Source organism: Manis javanica, chromosome 1 (genome assembly GCF_040802235.1).
Source record: "Manis javanica isolate MJ-LG chromosome 1, MJ_LKY, whole genome shotgun sequence".
NCBI lineage: Eukaryota > Metazoa > Chordata > Mammalia > Pholidota > Manidae > Manis > Manis javanica.
This window is the reverse complement of record NC_133156.1, coordinates 22,849,427-22,865,497: the sequence shown is the minus strand read 5'-3', so window position 1 is coordinate 22,865,497 and position 16,071 is coordinate 22,849,427. Positions and strand designations below refer to the sequence as shown.

Sequence of the window (16,071 nt, the reverse complement as noted above, 5' to 3'; positions counted from 1 at the left end):
GGGCCAGGTCGGAAGTGGGCCAGCCGTCTGCATGGATCCCAGTCTGCTGGGCCCATCGGCTGGGCCCTGGTCTGGAGGGGGCTGGGGGCTGGAGCCAGACCTACCAGGTGGGCGGTGTGGGCGGGCTCCTCTCCTGGAAGGTTCTGAGGCGGGTCGTGGCTCAGCCTGGAGACTTTCTGCCCTCCCTGCCGGGCACAGCATTCGCTGCTCAGATGCCAAAGTCTGGTATCGGGAGTGACAGGCAGTGCGGCTGCCGGATATCAGGGAGCCCCAGCTGAGCATGCTGCAGAGTAGTGTAGGTCAGGCGTCCCGTGAGCTAATCTGCTCTCTGAGCGGATGTTCACACACCCCAGCTTGGCCTGGAGGCTCCTGAGGGCTCCGACCCAGAGACGGGCTGCAGAGAAAGTGAAGGTTCCTACAGCAGGATTCTCAGCTGGCCCTGGTTGCTAGCTCACTACACACGTGTGGGCAATGCATTGTTACTGACTCTGTATAAAGAGCTCTGCCCAGTGCTCTGGGTGACACGTTGGTATGGCTGCAAGGCTGTAGGAGAGCAGAGACAAGACTGGAGTGGTGGCAGTGCTGAGGACAGAGACTGAGACAGCTGTGCAGGCAGAGAGGCCCGGGGGTCAGAGACCAGCTGGCTGCATGCAGACTCGCACTGAGTGGACAGGATTCTAGTGACTGACCTGCCACAGTGGGAATAAAGTTGGGTATAAACCCTTTCACCCCAAGAAGATTCCATTGTCATTCCCTCGGTATCTTGTCAATGGGTTTCAGCCCTGGGCAAGTTCCCTAGAGATTCAGTGTAACCAAAGAAATTGACTGCAAAACGTTCTTTGGGGTGAAAGGGTTTATTACCTGGCTTGTTCTCCCGGTGTAGGTGGAGCCCTAGCATCTGCCTCCACCCAGGGCCCTGGGCCCAGCTCGCTATATAGCCCAATAATAGCTCATTGCCTAAAGGTGTGGAAGCGGTAGCCTAGCAACAGGCCAGTCACATCATCAGGTGGTTCAAGTTCAGTGAGGATCCTGGCCAGAGGAGCCCCAACTTCCCTACACTCAGTTTCACTGAATCCATAGTGAATTTGCCCAGGGCTGAAACCCACTGGTAAGGCACGTGCCTCCCAGAAAGCCTGTCCCCTTAGGGGCTCAGGGAGCAGTCTCAGCCTGACTCAAGCTTCCCAGGCACCTGAAGTTTGTCTCGCCTATTCTTTACTCCAAAGAAGAGATAGAAGGCTCCAGGGGGACACCAAATGTGGGGTGTAGGTGTTCATTTACAGCTGGAAACGATTATTCCAATCACAGTAAACATCGAACACAATCCTCTCCATTGTCAACCAGGGCTCGGCCTCTTCTCCACAGCTTCCAGCCAAGCACTGAACCGTGTGCCCCGGGGCCCGGGAGGCGGCCCAAGCTGCCCATGGGAAGCCAGGGCCGCTCTCCTTCCAAAGCAGAACAAAAAGCTAGCGTCTCGGGAAATGCTGCCGCCTAACAGCGTGAGGGGTCCTGGGCTGGCTTCTTGCTCACAGCTGAGCTAAATGGCCTGAAGGAAGGCATACAGGGAACAGCAAGAGCTGCGAGCCGGCCATCTTTCCTTGCCCCTAGGTTAGCAGGGAGACCATTTCATGGGAGCATTTTAAAATTAAAAATCGCCTGCATTTGAAGAGGGCTCAGTGCCAGCAGCTCTTTTACGTGCTTGTGTACATTTCATGCAAACCTCATGACACCCGATGAAGCAGGTCCTCTGATCACCCCATTTTACGGAAGGGACACTGAGGCACAGAGAGGTTAAGCAACGCTCCCAAACTGGCACAGCTGGTAAGTGGCAGAGCCCGGATCCTGACCTGGTCACGCCTGGCTCCAGGGTCCACAGCGCCAGGAAATCCAGCTCCCCTGGGTAGTAGCACCGACCAGCACGTGTCCTGCTTAGCTGACCGTCAGCACCGGCCGTGTGATTATGGGCTAGTGAATCTCCCTGAGTCTGTTTCCTTGTCTGTCAAGTGGAAACTGCAGGGGCTGTCTTATTACCGCTCATTGCCAGGGGAAGATGTCACATGCATGCGAGACCAGTGCCTGGCATATGGCTGATGGTGAATAATGTTAGTCGTCATTTCTGTGCTCTCGTATTTCACTGAATCCTCACCAAAAACAAAAACAAAAACAAAAAAACTAACAGCAACAACACGTAAGCCAGGTGGGGCAGCTGTCACTCACCCCGTTTTACAGCTGGAGACGTCGTGGCATCAAGACCTCAAGCAGCGGGGCCTGGACAAGAACCCAGATCCCTGGACACCACGCCCTGTGCCCAGTCTGATCCTGGTTTGCGTGGCCCTGCTGAGCCGCCGGCCACACCTGCCCGTCTGCACACAGACGCAGCTGCCGTCTATGAGGACGGAGCGTGGGATTCAGCTCCCGTCACCTGCCCCCTCTGCTGCCTGTGGGATTGGGGGAGACAAGGTCCTAGCAGGGATGAGCGTATGTGTGTCCTTCAGGTTTTCTTAGCTACCTGGGTTAAGAAAAGCTTACTCTCCCGCCATCGCCAATGCCAGAGCACAGTCCGCACCCAGACCGGCTTCCCTGCCTCCCCTCTCACCCACCCCAAGCCTCTGAGAACATTCCCGGCGCACCCCGCGGCAGAGGCCCCCCCACACCTGCGGCCAGAGGCAGCGTGGAGACAGACGGCAGCCGGCCGAAGGACCTGGGCATCTGGCTGCACTCTGCCCTGCCTCCCACTCTTTCCTAACTCCGCCTTTCCTGTGATTTTCACATTTTACCCCCATTTTGCCTCCAGAAAGTCTCTGGGGAGTGCAGCTTTTGTTCTATTGCTCCACATAATTCCCAGGGCTGGGAATGAAAATCATTTCCTTTCACAGCCCTTGGCTGAGTGCCTTCCGCGTCCTGCTGTGTTACGGGGTGATTTATAAACTGCGGGGTCTGGGTCTCTTTCCCCTCCTCCCTCCACCCCTCCCTCCCACCATCATTGAAAACAAGACGTTGCCCACAAATAGCTCCAAGCTCAGGGTGTCCCTCGAGTGGGCCCCTGGGGCTGTTGCTTGGAGGCAGGTTTCAGTGGAACCAAAGTGATGAGAGCATGAAAAACATTCACTCCTGTGGCAAGAAAACAGAAAAGGCCCACAGCCTGACATCACCTGTGAGAACAGACAAGACCCCGAGTCTCAAAGTGCAGGGGGGCTGGCTTTGAACTGAAGGGGTAAAAGCACATTGTCCAAACCTGTCAGGACTGTGTTTCGTTTCTAGACTTTTATTCTCAAAGGGACAGTGATGAAGAGACATAGCTTTAAAAAGTTTTGAGCTGAGAGATGACAAGAAGGCACTTTTCTTTGTGGCCATAAAACTGAGTAGCGGGAAAACTAAGCTGAGGGGTTCATTTTACCCGGGTTACAACAGAGCGCAGAAACCAGAAGGCAGAGTGTCAGTGGGAAAGGGGTGCGTCTTCGTCTGGGCTGAAGACCATTGTCCCGCAGCCGCCTCCATGGAGTCCGGTCCTGCCCCCGGAATCCCTTCCGGTGTTGATTCGTCAGAAGCTGAAATAGAACAATGGGGTGAAGCAATCGGTCCGGCCTCAGACGGGCCTCTGCGGTCAGGGGGCCTCCTGTCTAGCCAGGCCCCAGGAAGCACGGTGTGGGCACCTCCCCTGCCTGCTGCAGAACACCTTCAGAGCCAAGGACGGAAAGGCCCAGACAGCACGCAGACCTCCACCTTGTGGCCACGTCATTTCTTTCATCCCACACTGCGTCATCTTGTCAGTCACATACCAAATCTTTACTCTGCATAGTTCACATAATAGCACCAAGACCACGACCCGCTGGGCCCATCACACAGGCCGATGCTCACACCCAGCAAGGCCACTGTCCTTTAACCCCTCTGGACCTCATTTACCCTCATCAGAAAAGTGGGGAAATAAGGACTGCTCCTAAACCAGGCTGTGGTGATAACTGAGTTAGAGGATTTATGTAAAGTTATTAACATACTCATAAAGCGGAGCACAGACTCAAAGATGTCAATTCTCATGTCTAAGTAGAAGGTCAGGGAGAAAGCCCTGGAAAGAACCACCTCTGGGCCCGAGGAGGATTTAGCTCATCATGCGTAAGTTGGGACTAATCCAGCAAGAAGCCGAGGTTCATAAACCCTCAAATGTGGCATTTTTAAGGGTATGGGCAAACTAGAGCTGGGTGAGTGGAGAGGTCGTCAGCTCCACGTTCGTTTCGGCCCCAGAGCACATCCTCCCCCACCTTCCCCCCGCAATAGACAGAATCATGCTGGGCAACATTTAATGCTTTTTGGAAATTGTTAATTATTCATATGTGGGTTTTCTGTTTTGCCTTTAGCTAACTCTCCACCAGTGTCTATTATTCCACAGGTTCTTGATCCATTGCAGTTTGAATCACAGCGTTCATGGAGGTGCTGTTTTTCTTTGAGATGCAATCACTATTATAATTTTAAAAGGAATTGCATTTTCCAAAAACACAAACAAGCAGGATAATTGATAAGGACAGTGTGTTTGGAAAGTTTGAGGTCAGTTTTGCTTTTGCGTCGCAGCAAACGATTACCGATAGAAATGCAATTGTTGCTATTGAGAAGGCGAAGCCGTCTGCTCCTGGACTATCGCTGCGCATCAGCAGTAAGGGCCACAGAACGCTCGTCACACAACACCCTCTGTGCCTTTGCTTCTCCACATGCACAAGGACCACTGAACGGTTCGTCTGTCTCCCCCTCGACGCACACCCACGACCCCGCCCCCCGCCGGCTCACCAGCGCTGTCCAGCCGCGCTGCAGGCCTGCCCGGGACCTCGTCCTCGGAGGCGCTCAGGCTCCGGACCAGAAAGTAAGTGGTCATTTTCCCTTTACCCTTCACTTCGATTTCACCTCTTTCGATTATTTCAAACCCTTGGTTTTCCAGGGCTCTGCACAGGGAGAAATACACACCAGACAGCAAAGGTCACAGGTTTGCAACTTGAGAGTGGGCTGTAAGGGGAAGGGTGACCGGGAGGTCCGGGGCCAGGGCACACACGGGGGGGATCCAGGGCACATATGGAGGAGGCCAGGACACACAACAGGGGGGCACCCAGGGCACACACGGGGGGACCCAGGGCACATATGAGGGAAGGAGGGGGCTAGGGCACACAATGGGGGGGCACCCAGGGCACACACGGGGGGACCCAGGGCACATATGAGGGAGGCCAGGACACACAACAGGGGGGCACCCAGGGCACACACGGGGGGACCCAGGGCACATATGAGGGAAGGAGGGGGCTAGGGCACACAGTGGGGGGGTGCCCAGGGCACACATGGGGGGACCCAGGGCACATATGGGGGAGGGGGTGCTTCCGAGACCCCTCTCCATAGAGAGGAGGCAGGAAGCTCAGACATTCGGAGCAGGTGCTAAGGTAGTGGGATGCACAGGGACCCACCAAAACCCTGGGACCCCATCACCACACTCCCCTCCAGCACTCCATTCCTGGCACAGCCCTCACACTGCCGCCACCCCCTCCTGGGCACTGTGTGCAGCATCCCGTGCTTCTGAGCAGGAGGCTCCCTGGATACCGGCACCTGCTTCCCACCTTCCCCAAGTATGTGTTCATCCTAACTACTTACTCCATGACTTCTGGCTGCCAACCCAAGGGGAAGACCTCAGGAGGACCGTGAAAACCCACAGAACAGTGCCGACCAGCAACGCTTCAAATTCACAGCCCTCAACCTTCCCTTGTCCGTGGCCAGTTCTGAGGGAACTTCAGACCTTCACCACGCGCCCCAAGTCCCACACTGGCACCTGCTGTCCTCACTGGAGCTGCTGAGCGTGCCTTGTGCTTTGTAACCTGATTCATCTACCAAACTGCACCCATTAGAAGTGAGACGCTGCAGAGAATGAGGTGTCTGGTTCAAGGGCACCCATCCATGCGCCCTCCCCACGTCCTCGAGGCCCGGCCCCCTCAGCTACCTCTCCCCGATCTTCGCTGCCCTTTGCAGCCTCCGTCAGCCTCCCGGTGGCTAAGGTCGCTTCCATCCTAAACAGAAGCAAAAAACTTCCCACATGGTCATCTTGTGCCTTAATCCCACACAAACGCTCGCTTCCTTTTATCGTCACTGCATAACCCAGAGCCCACCCCACGTCCTAGCACCACCACTTCCGATAATGTCCCCAAACCTCTGGCGAACTTTTCCCAGGCCTTGCTACCATACTCGACATTTTTGTTCAGTCCCTCCTGCCTAAAAATGCGCACAGGGTGCTTATCACCCTGCCCGTCCCCGGCTCCCCTCTGTCTCCTGTGACTCCAGCACCGGCCTCACTTCCTCTGTCCACCACTGACGCATTACTTTTTTGCACTGCCCTCCTCCGTGATCTTATCACCTCTCGTGGCTTCATTACCACCAGTGTGTCACTTACTCCAAGTCTGGACCCCCAGCCAACAACCTGACGCCAGATTCCATCCACCCATTTCATGGCACCTCCACCTACATGTTCCGCAGTCCCTCGAATTCAACGATGCCAAACCTGAGCACATGGTCTGCCCCTGGGGACAGCATGCTTCCTATGCGTCCCTTCTCAGGTGGACAGACTCAGGCCCTGGTCGCCCAGGGTGGAGACTGGGAGGCACTCGAGGGTCCTCCCTCCTTCTTATTTTCTCCATTTCCAGCGATTACTAAGCTTTGCTGATTTTACTTTTCCCCCAAATCCCACCACCAATGTCCCGGTTCAAACTGAACTCCATGGGGGTGCTGTCTGTCCCATTTCCTGGTGCTCAGGTCTGTCCTTCCATGGCCTGAGCAAAGTCGTGTCCGATGGGACCCTGACCTGGCCATTGTCTCGGGTCTCACATGCTTTAGGGCCCTTCCTTGCCTTCCTGGTACACCCTCGCCCCGCTGCAGGGCGCACACCACTCCCTCCATGCTCTGCTGCTATTTTCCACGCCGACTGGACTGTCTGTAGTGGGGCACTGACCCTGCATCTATGCGTCTGCTGCCTGGTTCTCGCTTCCAGCCCGGCCCCGGCTGAGCCCTGCTGGGAGAGCCTCACTCAGGACACAGCCCAGGCATGTCCTCCTCCGAGAGCATCTCTGTGCTGCATGCCCGGCCCTGCATGGGTCCCCAGAGCACCTGCTAGCCTCCTGCAGACATGAGCATGCAGAGCGGGGCTCCGCGAAGCTCCCAGCCTGACCCCCTGGCTGTGTGCAGGTTCCTTTCCTTCCCAACCTTGTGACCCGAGGCAAGTTATTAACCCTTTTGTGGGACTTTTTCTTACCTGTAGATGAGGGTAGTAACAGCACATCTTCCTGGAGCTATTGCAACAGTAAATGAACCAGCATATTCAAAAGACTTTAGAAAGACTTACAGGTTCCCAAGAAACCATCAGTATTTTTATGCATCTTATCCTGCTTTGAAAAAAGTAATTATTTGAATATTTTGTCCTTCTTCCACCAAACTTCTTTCATAAAAGAACAGGTAGTAAGTTTTTTGGGCTCTGCAGGCCACAGGGGCTCCTCTGCCTTTGTACCATGACGGCCGCCCTAGGCCAGGTGTAAATTAAAAAGCTTGGCTGTGTTCCAATAAAACTTTACTTACAAAAACGAGCGGCAGACTGGATTTGGCCTGTGGCTATAATTTGCCAATCCCTGCATTGGACCATATGCTCCTTGAGAGCAAATCTATCTTTGTATTGTCTGGTACAACGTCTTCTATAAATTGGCGTGGCATGGGAGAAAAAGACACCCATTTCCTCCACTCCCCCAGCGCATGGCTGCTTGACTCTGGGCATCCTGGGAGGAGGGCAGGACAAAGGCAGACGCGGATGAGGGGACGGCTACCTGTAGGTGGCAGGACTGAGGTGCACTTCGTTGGGCAGCCCGTGACTTTCCATTCTGGAAGCTGTGTTCACAGTGTCTCCAAACAGGCAGTACCGGGGCATCTTGTCCCCAACCACACCTGCTAAGACTGGTCCTGTGTGGATACCCACTCTGATCTGTAGAGAGAGAATCTCACTGAAAAGGGACCATTGAATACTCCTGCTTTTATTTTTAAACTAAGGTACAATTTACATAAAAGAAAAAGACACATCTTAAGTGTTTAGCTCCGTGAGTCTTGACAGGAGCATATATCCCTGCAGCCACAATCCAGAGTGAAACACACAGTTGTTCCATTACCTAGAAAAATCACCTTTGCCCTTCCAGCTAAGCTGCATCCCTCCCTGCAGAGGTAACTGCCTTCTTATTTCTTCTACCAAAGACCCATCTGCCCGTTCTAGAACTTCACATCGATGCCCTCAAGCACTCTATTCTGTTTGGTATCAGGCTGCATTTATCCAAATTAATATTTTTGAGATTTCATCCATACTGTTACATGTATGAGTCACCCATTCTTTTATTGTGAATTCTTTTCTATTGTGAGATTATACCATGAGATTATACCACAATTTATTTATCCAGCCTTCACTTCATGAACACATGGGCTATTTCCAGTTTGAGATGTTCTGAAGTTTCTTACACAGATCTTTTTGTGGACAAATATTTTCATTTTTTCCTAGGTAAGACTAGACGTGGAATTTCTGGATCACAAGGTAGATGTATATTTAATGCTACACACACACACATGCACACACACACACAGGCATGCAAAACTTTGCCCAACAGTTTTCTAAAGTCTTTGTATCATTTTACATTCCCATCAACAATGTGACACTTCCATTACTATGCATTCCACAGCATTTGATGTTTCAGTTGGTGGAAAATGATAGCTCATTTTGGTTTTAATTTGCATTTCCCTGAGGCTAATGATTTTCATACATGTAACTTCTTATGTGAGAAGTCTGCTCAAGCTTTCTGTTAATGTAAAAAACAGGGTTATCTTTTATTGTTAATATATAGGAGTTCTCTCTATATATATGTATACATATATATATAGAGAGAGAGAGAGAGAGATGTATTACAAAGATTTTTCCCATTCTGTGGATTTGTGTATTTATTTTCTTTAATAAGTAGAAAGGTTGAGTGCACCTGATGAGGGCCGAGAGCTCCTCAGCGGGGTCTCCCAGGCCCCCTGGGCCTCCTCCCTCCCATGGGCCATGCCCTGCCTGGGGAGGTCCTGCCATCCCGGGACTGGGTCTCTCCCAGCCTTCTGCTGAAGAACGCAGCACACTCTGTGGTGGCCTGTGGGAAGGCCTGGTAGGTGCATACAGGCTCCGCCCAGAATTTATCAAAGACAGGACCTTTGGGGATAGGAAATTTCCATTCCAGTCTCTGTGTGGCCACTGAAAGTTCCCTGAAATTTAGGCTGAGTTCTTGCCCTGGCCTCCGGTGGATCCCTTCTGGGGCTGCTCTGCTGGAGACGAATATAATTCAGGGCATCTCCCTTGAAAAAAGGCTTGTCACCTTCTGGAACTTAGTTCATTTCAATTTCTTTGCTGATTTCTGTCTTTAGACCACCAGTATGGGAACAGAAGCCTCCCAACCAGACTCAGTCACCTTCTCATGCTAGATTTTCTTCTCCCTGAACTAAGATTACAAATCCCTCTAGGAAAGGGGGCCTGTCCAACACCCAGTAATACTGCCACATGCACAGCAGGACCTCAGTAAATGTATTTTAAAGGCTGTGTGAATGAGACACTAATGAAAGGGCACTCATTGTAAAGCGGTCGACATGGCAGCAAAATGCTCTGGAGAGGGAAGGTTTCAGGTACTTTCCTTGGACAAACCCTCGTGATGTGCTGGTCTGGTGGGTATTTAATGATGTTCCCGTGTTCCTCTCCTTATCTTAGCTTTGACTTGAGAACATCTTTTCCTGTTTTCTTCTTGGTAAACCCACCATGAGAGCTTCCAGGAGCCCATTGTTTAATCCCACTCTCACTGGTGTAGCATCTCCGCAGCTACACCTCTCTCTCTCTCTCTCTCTCTCTCTCTCTCACACACACCACGTTATATGCTCTTTTTACCCAACAGCATGTCTTCAATTATGTTTCTTCAGGGGCTTACATTAGAGTCCTTCAACTGAAACACTGACCTGCCACCCGACCTTCTCTCCCACCCTCCTTATCTCCCATCTCGATCACTTATTAATTATCCTGGGGGTTTTATTCAGCAGACGTGTCTGTGTGATTACAGCAGGCGAGAACTGTGGACACACTGTTCTTGGGGACACACTGTTCTTGGGGACACACTGTTCTTGCTCCTTCCCAACGCCCGCTTTTGCCCAGAAGGCGGCAGGGACGCAGTAACAGGCCCGGTGGCATTTCTCAGCTCACCTCATTGCAGGGTGGGGGTGGGGGGCATTTTCAGAATCCCCGGCACAGGGGTTTTAATTTGGAAAAATCATATTCCACTGATAATTGTCTGTATTTACTTTTAGCTGGCTGTTTAATCTATTCTGAAGGTCTGACTGCCGGGAGCGGGGAAGGGTCCGAGTTTAAAGAGCAGCGGTCCGGCACAAAGCTGTCTCAGGGCGGGGAGGGTCTGCAGAGGGCAGCAGGGTGCCTACTCTTCCTCCGCAAATGGCCCATCTCCCACCGTGTGAACGCGGCTCCGTCCTTGGAGGGCGGCTCCCTATGAGAAGATGAGCCGGCGACCACGGTGGGCCCGCGTGGGAGGAATGTGCTCCCAAGCATCTCACTGCCCCGTGGAGTTCGGGCCTCAGTTCCAACCCTGTCAGAAGGCAGGGTGGAGACACAGCCTCCCTTATTGGGGGAAAAACTGGCTTTTCCATAAACCTGAACCTCTCGTTGAAATGCTTGAATAAAAGTGCAGGAATTATAAGCCAGCTGGTTTCAAGATGGCTTGAGCCCAGCCAGGCCCCGGGGAGTGTGCCCAGCCCTGCCCTGCGTTCCGCACAAAGGCGAAGGGTTTAGGGAATCACACGGAAGTCCTGGGCTTCGGAGCGTCTGCTGAGATTCGGGAGAAGCTGGGAGAGCAGCGTCCTTACTAGCATCTGTGTCACACAGGGACACCCGCAAGGGAAGGGGAGAGCGGGGAGAAGCCACCCGCTCTGGTCCCCGCACCACACCTGACCACCGTCTGAGCAGCCAGGACACAGAATCCTGCTTTTCTGGTGAGACGGTCGGGAGGAGGCAGAGGACCCAGGGGCTGTCTACCTGGATGGGCTCCCGGGTGACAGGATTCATCACCTCTCTCGCAGACGTCCTCATCCCCAAGGCGAAGTTGGCCACTCTCTGAGCGTGGTTTCTGACGGGCACCGGGACGCCCCCCACCACCATGTAGGCGTCTCCTATGGTCTCCACCTGCAGGGGAGGGGGGTGTTCGGAGGGTTTCCTTGGTGCCCTAAAGATGTCACTAATTGACAGGCATTGACAGTTTCCACATATGCCGGGAGGGCCGTGTTCAAGCTGGTGGCGATTCACTGGGAGTTAGAGAAGCAGGATGGAAGTGAGGTGAGAACTGCCCAGGGAACAACCCCAAGAGGCCGAAAGGCTCCCCGCTGTCAGTGGACACAAGCCCCAGAGGAGAAGGGGCTCCATGTAGTCAGTCACATGACACTACGGAATAGACACACATATATATATTTTTTAGGTTAGACTGCCTGCTGAATTTAAGGAGAAGGAGAACTATTCCCTGAGGAAACCGTGTGCCCTCAGAGGCATCTAAGCCCTGGGTGTTGTGAAAGGATTCCTAGCAGCCTGAAATCCCTACAGCGGCCCCAGTTCCCTTAGCTCTTCACCCTCACCCCATCCCCACCCACGCCAGACCGGCAGAGATGGAGGCAAAGGGAGACCTGTGGCCGAGTTCCTGCCTGTGGAGCAGGTGGGGACAGCCACCCACCCGCAGCGCCCGCCCCGCGGCCCCCTCCACACCCCAAGGATGCAAGTGCCTTACTTTGTAGACCTCGTGGACGCTCGTTAACCTGTCAAACCTGGAGTACATTGAGTTCAGCATATTCACTATTTGGATCGGTTCGCAGGCAGCACAGATGTTGGTGAACGTCACCACGTCACTGAAAAGGATGGTGCAGGTCTTGAATTCTCCTGCAACACAGACCAGGCGTCGGGGTGGCCAAGGATGTAGGATGATCATCCTCTGATTCTGAATTCAAGTGCCCTTTGGCACCAAATCTGTGCCTTGGGGGAGAGGAGCCAGGCTCCATTCCCCATCCCCACCCCCGCCACAGGCATTCCCTGAGTGCCTGCGGTGAGCTGGTCATGGCGTGGGCAGGATCGTAAAGCACCGGGCAGAGCCCCTGGAGGGGGTGCCGAGGCACAGCTTGAACTTCGGGAGACCCGGGTCAGGGCCGATAGAGACCGGTCACCGTGAGGCAGTGTGTCCCCTGTCTCTGCACAGTGGGGAGCCGCCACACGCTCAGCATGTCCTCCTGACCCGTCTGGCTGCCCTGCTTCTGCCCCACTCGTGGCGATTTCCATGTGGCAGCCAGACGATCAGTTTAATTCAGATCCCCAATCCCTCTGCCTCAGACCATCCACGGCTCCCACCGCACTTAGAATAAACCACGAAATCCTTACAGGGGCCGATAAGGCCCCCTTGTCTCTGCCCCTCTCTGACCTCACATCTCCCCGCGCCCCCGCTGACCACCTCCCTTCCAACCACACTGTCCTGGGGCTCCTCCAGCATGTTAAGGGCCTCCTCCTCCGGGGGGCCTCTGCACCTGCTGCTTTCTCTGCCTGACTCCCCCTTCTCTCAAATACCCATGGGGCTGTGTCTCACCCCTCAAACACAGCACCTCAGTGGGAATGCCCCGACACCTCCCTCTAGCATGTGGTCCCCGGACCTGTCCTCACCTGAGGGCCGCTCCCGCCCCCCGAGACTCACATGGCGCGAATGTTACGTAGGACTGCTCATCTGCTTGTGGCCCATCTCCCCCGCTGGAACAGAAGCTCCTAGAGGTGAGAGGCTGCCTGTGCCGCATCTGAAGCAGGCCTGACACACAGTAGATGCTCAGCAAGCACTTGCGGGGAGACTGGACCTGGGTGCCTCTGGCCACAAGCCTGCCTTCGTGCAGCTTGCCTGCCCATCAGCTTCTGCCCACCATTCTCTCTCCGTATTCTCCCTACCTTTCTGATCTCCTCATTTTATATATTTCACTGGCTTTTTTTTCTTTTTAAATAATATGTGTTCCCTAAGCTTTAACCCTCTCCTCTTCTCACCCCTACAGGATCTTATCCATCATTCTTAGACGCCGTGATTAACCAACGACCCTGGAATGCCTCCCAGATCGGCAGCTCGCCTAGAAGGCTCCATGGAGCCGTCCCCGCAGTCCCCACCTGCCTGTTGGCCAGCACTGTGGGGACTCCAGAGGCACTCCAAATTCAGCAGCTCTGAAGCTGACCTTACCACCCTCCCCTCGAACCTGCTGTCTGGTTCTGCCTGAGGAGAGGGGCCATGTCTTCCCATACCCGCAGCCTCGCAGTCCTTGCTGACAGTCACCTCTGCCTCCCCCGTCTTAGCAGTCGTGAAACCCTGCCGATGCTGCCTCATGCCGCCTGAACTCAGGCTTCACCGTGACTCTATGGGGTTTGAGGGGTGTCTGCCTCCCTCTCAGGCATCCACCCTGCTGCAGCCGAAATCTTATTTATAAAACTAATCATGTCACTTGCATTATAAGAAACAAGGAACTTCAGTGAATCCCCACATCTGTAATAAAAGGCAACTTCTTTTCCATGATAATATTCAGCACTAATCACCTCATCCCATCTGCCTGCCCAGCTGCAGGCACCACTGTGCTATGTACCCCATGTTCTGGGACGACACCTCAAAATGTTCACCTCGCGTTGCCTGCCTCTGCTCTGCTAGACCATTTTCCTGAGATGCCTGTTCCTTCCTTTTTTTTCTGGAATACAGACTCAAAGCCTGGCTCAAGTGCTGTACATTTTACATGAGCCTTCATAGCCCCACCCTGCCCCCGGCCCTTTCTCTCCTGACACCTCTTTATTGTAAATTTCCCTATCATCTGTATTTCTTATGCAGGGGAAAAAAATGTGGATTTTGGAGCTAGACGGACTTCTGATTGGTTTTCTGCCCTTTTACTCATAAACTGGCGCAAACATAAATTCACTCAGCTGTTCTGGATAATAACACCTCCCTCACAGAAATGGTCAGAACATTAAACAAAACAGCATATGCGACATGTCTAACACAGATCCCAGCACAATAATCACCCCTGCTGCATGTGGGCTCCCTCCCCTCTGTCCACCCCGCCCGTTAATTTACCCTGTTTATATCTGTCAGACACACAAGACTGTGAACCCCTTGGGTGCCCGGGACCTGGGACAGCATGGTGCCTCTACGTTCACGGTGCACGTCTGGCTACTGAATGTTCCACCATGACAAACAGGGAATGAGCGCACAGCCAAACAGGCCGCCCTCCCTCCAGAAATGGCTGTTGCTCTCCCTGCATGGTCTGTAGGGCACCCCGTGATTCAGCTGACATGTGGGTGTGTTGGTCCCACTCACGGTGAAGAAACCTGATCACTGTAAGAGCTGAGCAGAGGCCGTCTCAGGACACAGCTCTCCACCCTTAGAGAACGTAATGTATGTGGAAATGGCTGACAGGCATTTCTATTTAATCCGTATTTCTTTCTGGTATTTTCTGTTTCTCTCAATGAAGAGAGAAGACTGAAGATGTGCAGCATAAGTAATCAGCCCAAGACCACGTGGCCAACAAGCGATGGCGCCAGAGTTCAAACCCAGCCCCTCCTGGTTTCAGAGCCGAGCCCCTGACCTCTTGGTCCCCGGGAGGAGGGCCCCACCTGCAGCGACCTTTTGTCCTTCCTTCAGCTGGTTGGCCACGTGCTCGGGCAGCATGGCATAAAGCAGGGTCTCCGTCTTCTTCTTTTCGGCGGCCAGGTGCCTGGAGAGGACCCGCAGCTCCTCCTTTTTCCGCTCCAGCTGGGTGGACAGCTCCATCTCGGCCAGCCGCTGCTGGTTCAGGAGGATGAGGTCCCTGGTGGTGTCGTGAGGGGCGATGTCGGACAGATGCATCCCGTGCTCCTCCAGCTCGCGCAGGCTGCGGAGCTTCGGGGAGCACATGTACACCATGCACCGCGTGGGCGCCATCCAGATCATCTGGCCTTCCCGTCCGGGAGAGAAGTCGACATTGGGGCGCGTCAGCAGCAGGAGGCGGCGGAGCAGATCGCCAAGCTCTAGTGCCCACTGCCCGGCCCCCCTCCTTCCGTTTGGCCAGACTTCCTGAGACTTATCTGTGCTGCCATCTCCCCCTCTCTCCACAGCAGCTTTTCTTGCTTCCAGGCAGCCCCCATCCGTGGCCGCTCAGCTCCCTACCCAACACACGTCTGCCAGCCCCTTCCGTGCCAGCCCTTCTGCCGTTTGAGGACATTCAGCAGACCCTCCTCCCTGACGCTGCTTTCTCTCTGAGATTTCCCCCACTTCTTCCCATTTTTCCTATAGTTTTGTCTGCTCATTTTCTTTAAATGTTCTCCTTAAATGTCAGTGTTCCCCAGGGATCTGTCGTGGTGTTCTCCCCTTCCGCAGTCCATGGTGGCATCCACACCATGCTAGCGGTGAATCTGAATTGCCAGAGAAACTTGGCTTGCATGGACCCAGGTGCATGTTTCTTTAAAAGTAGGTATGTTTGTTATCCTACCATAAAAGCAGCACACATTCATTGCAAAACAATGAAAAAGTGGAAGAAAATAATAAAATGACCTGTAATCACACCCCACAATTACCAAAAAATATGGTTACCGGGCGTCTTCACTCTGTGACCTGGACTTTCCCCTTCAGGTTTATAATAGATATAATCTTCCATAGCATTAAGTGTAGATATGCACTGTATGTTTTACTGGCCACATTGATTATGTTAAATCTTATTAAAGCAATAAGCTAGCATTGATTATACCATGCGTTTTTTGTCATTTTTATGAACAATGTTGCAATGGCCAAGCTCCAGGTAAGTCATTGTGTATAAATGTGACTATTTTGTTAAAGGATATAATCTCAGAAGTGGAATTACTCAGACCCTCCATGTCTGCAGCCTGAATCCTCATCTGCCAGTGTCACCCCCCACCACCCCTTCTACGACTCACCCGGGTTCCCAGAACACAGCATTTTCTTCTATGGTGCCTCTGCCCGTGTTTACACC

General features: G+C 53.4%; 1 protein-coding gene and 1 long non-coding RNA gene across 5 annotated transcripts in view; both read right to left on the bottom strand.

Moving 5' to 3' along the window:
• LOC118971135 (uncharacterized) overlaps positions 1 to 2,596 on the bottom strand; it is a 29,143-nt gene extending 26,547 nt beyond the window's left edge. For both annotated transcript variants that reach the window (XR_005059431.2, XR_005059432.2), the window contains exons 1-2: positions 2,215 to 2,596; positions 105 to 394 (exon numbers count right to left, since the gene is read on the bottom strand). This is a non-coding gene — a long non-coding RNA (uncharacterized lncRNA). The remainder of the gene's footprint in view (positions 1 to 104; positions 395 to 2,214) is intronic.
• A 573-nt stretch (positions 2,597 to 3,169) lies between these two features.
• Positions 3,170 to 16,071, bottom strand: part of LOC108401443 (guanylate cyclase soluble subunit beta-2-like) — a 43,341-nt gene continuing 30,439 nt past the window's right edge. The window contains exons 11-16 of one of the 3 annotated variants that reach the window (XM_037011588.2): positions 14,720 to 15,040; positions 11,835 to 11,983; positions 11,129 to 11,242; positions 7,824 to 7,978; positions 4,774 to 4,925; positions 3,170 to 3,545 (exon numbers count right to left, since the gene is read on the bottom strand). In XM_037011588.2, coding sequence (XP_036867483.2) covers positions 3,400 to 3,545; positions 4,774 to 4,925; positions 7,824 to 7,978; positions 11,129 to 11,242; positions 11,835 to 11,983; positions 14,720 to 15,040 — 1,037 coding nt within the window. In that variant the 3' untranslated portion in view covers positions 3,170 to 3,399. Of the gene's footprint in view, positions 3,546 to 4,773; positions 4,926 to 7,823; positions 7,979 to 11,095; positions 11,243 to 11,834; positions 11,984 to 14,719; positions 15,041 to 16,071 lie in introns of all 3 variants that reach the window. The other 2 variants (XM_037011580.2, XM_073230140.1) reach the window with 2 other exon arrangements.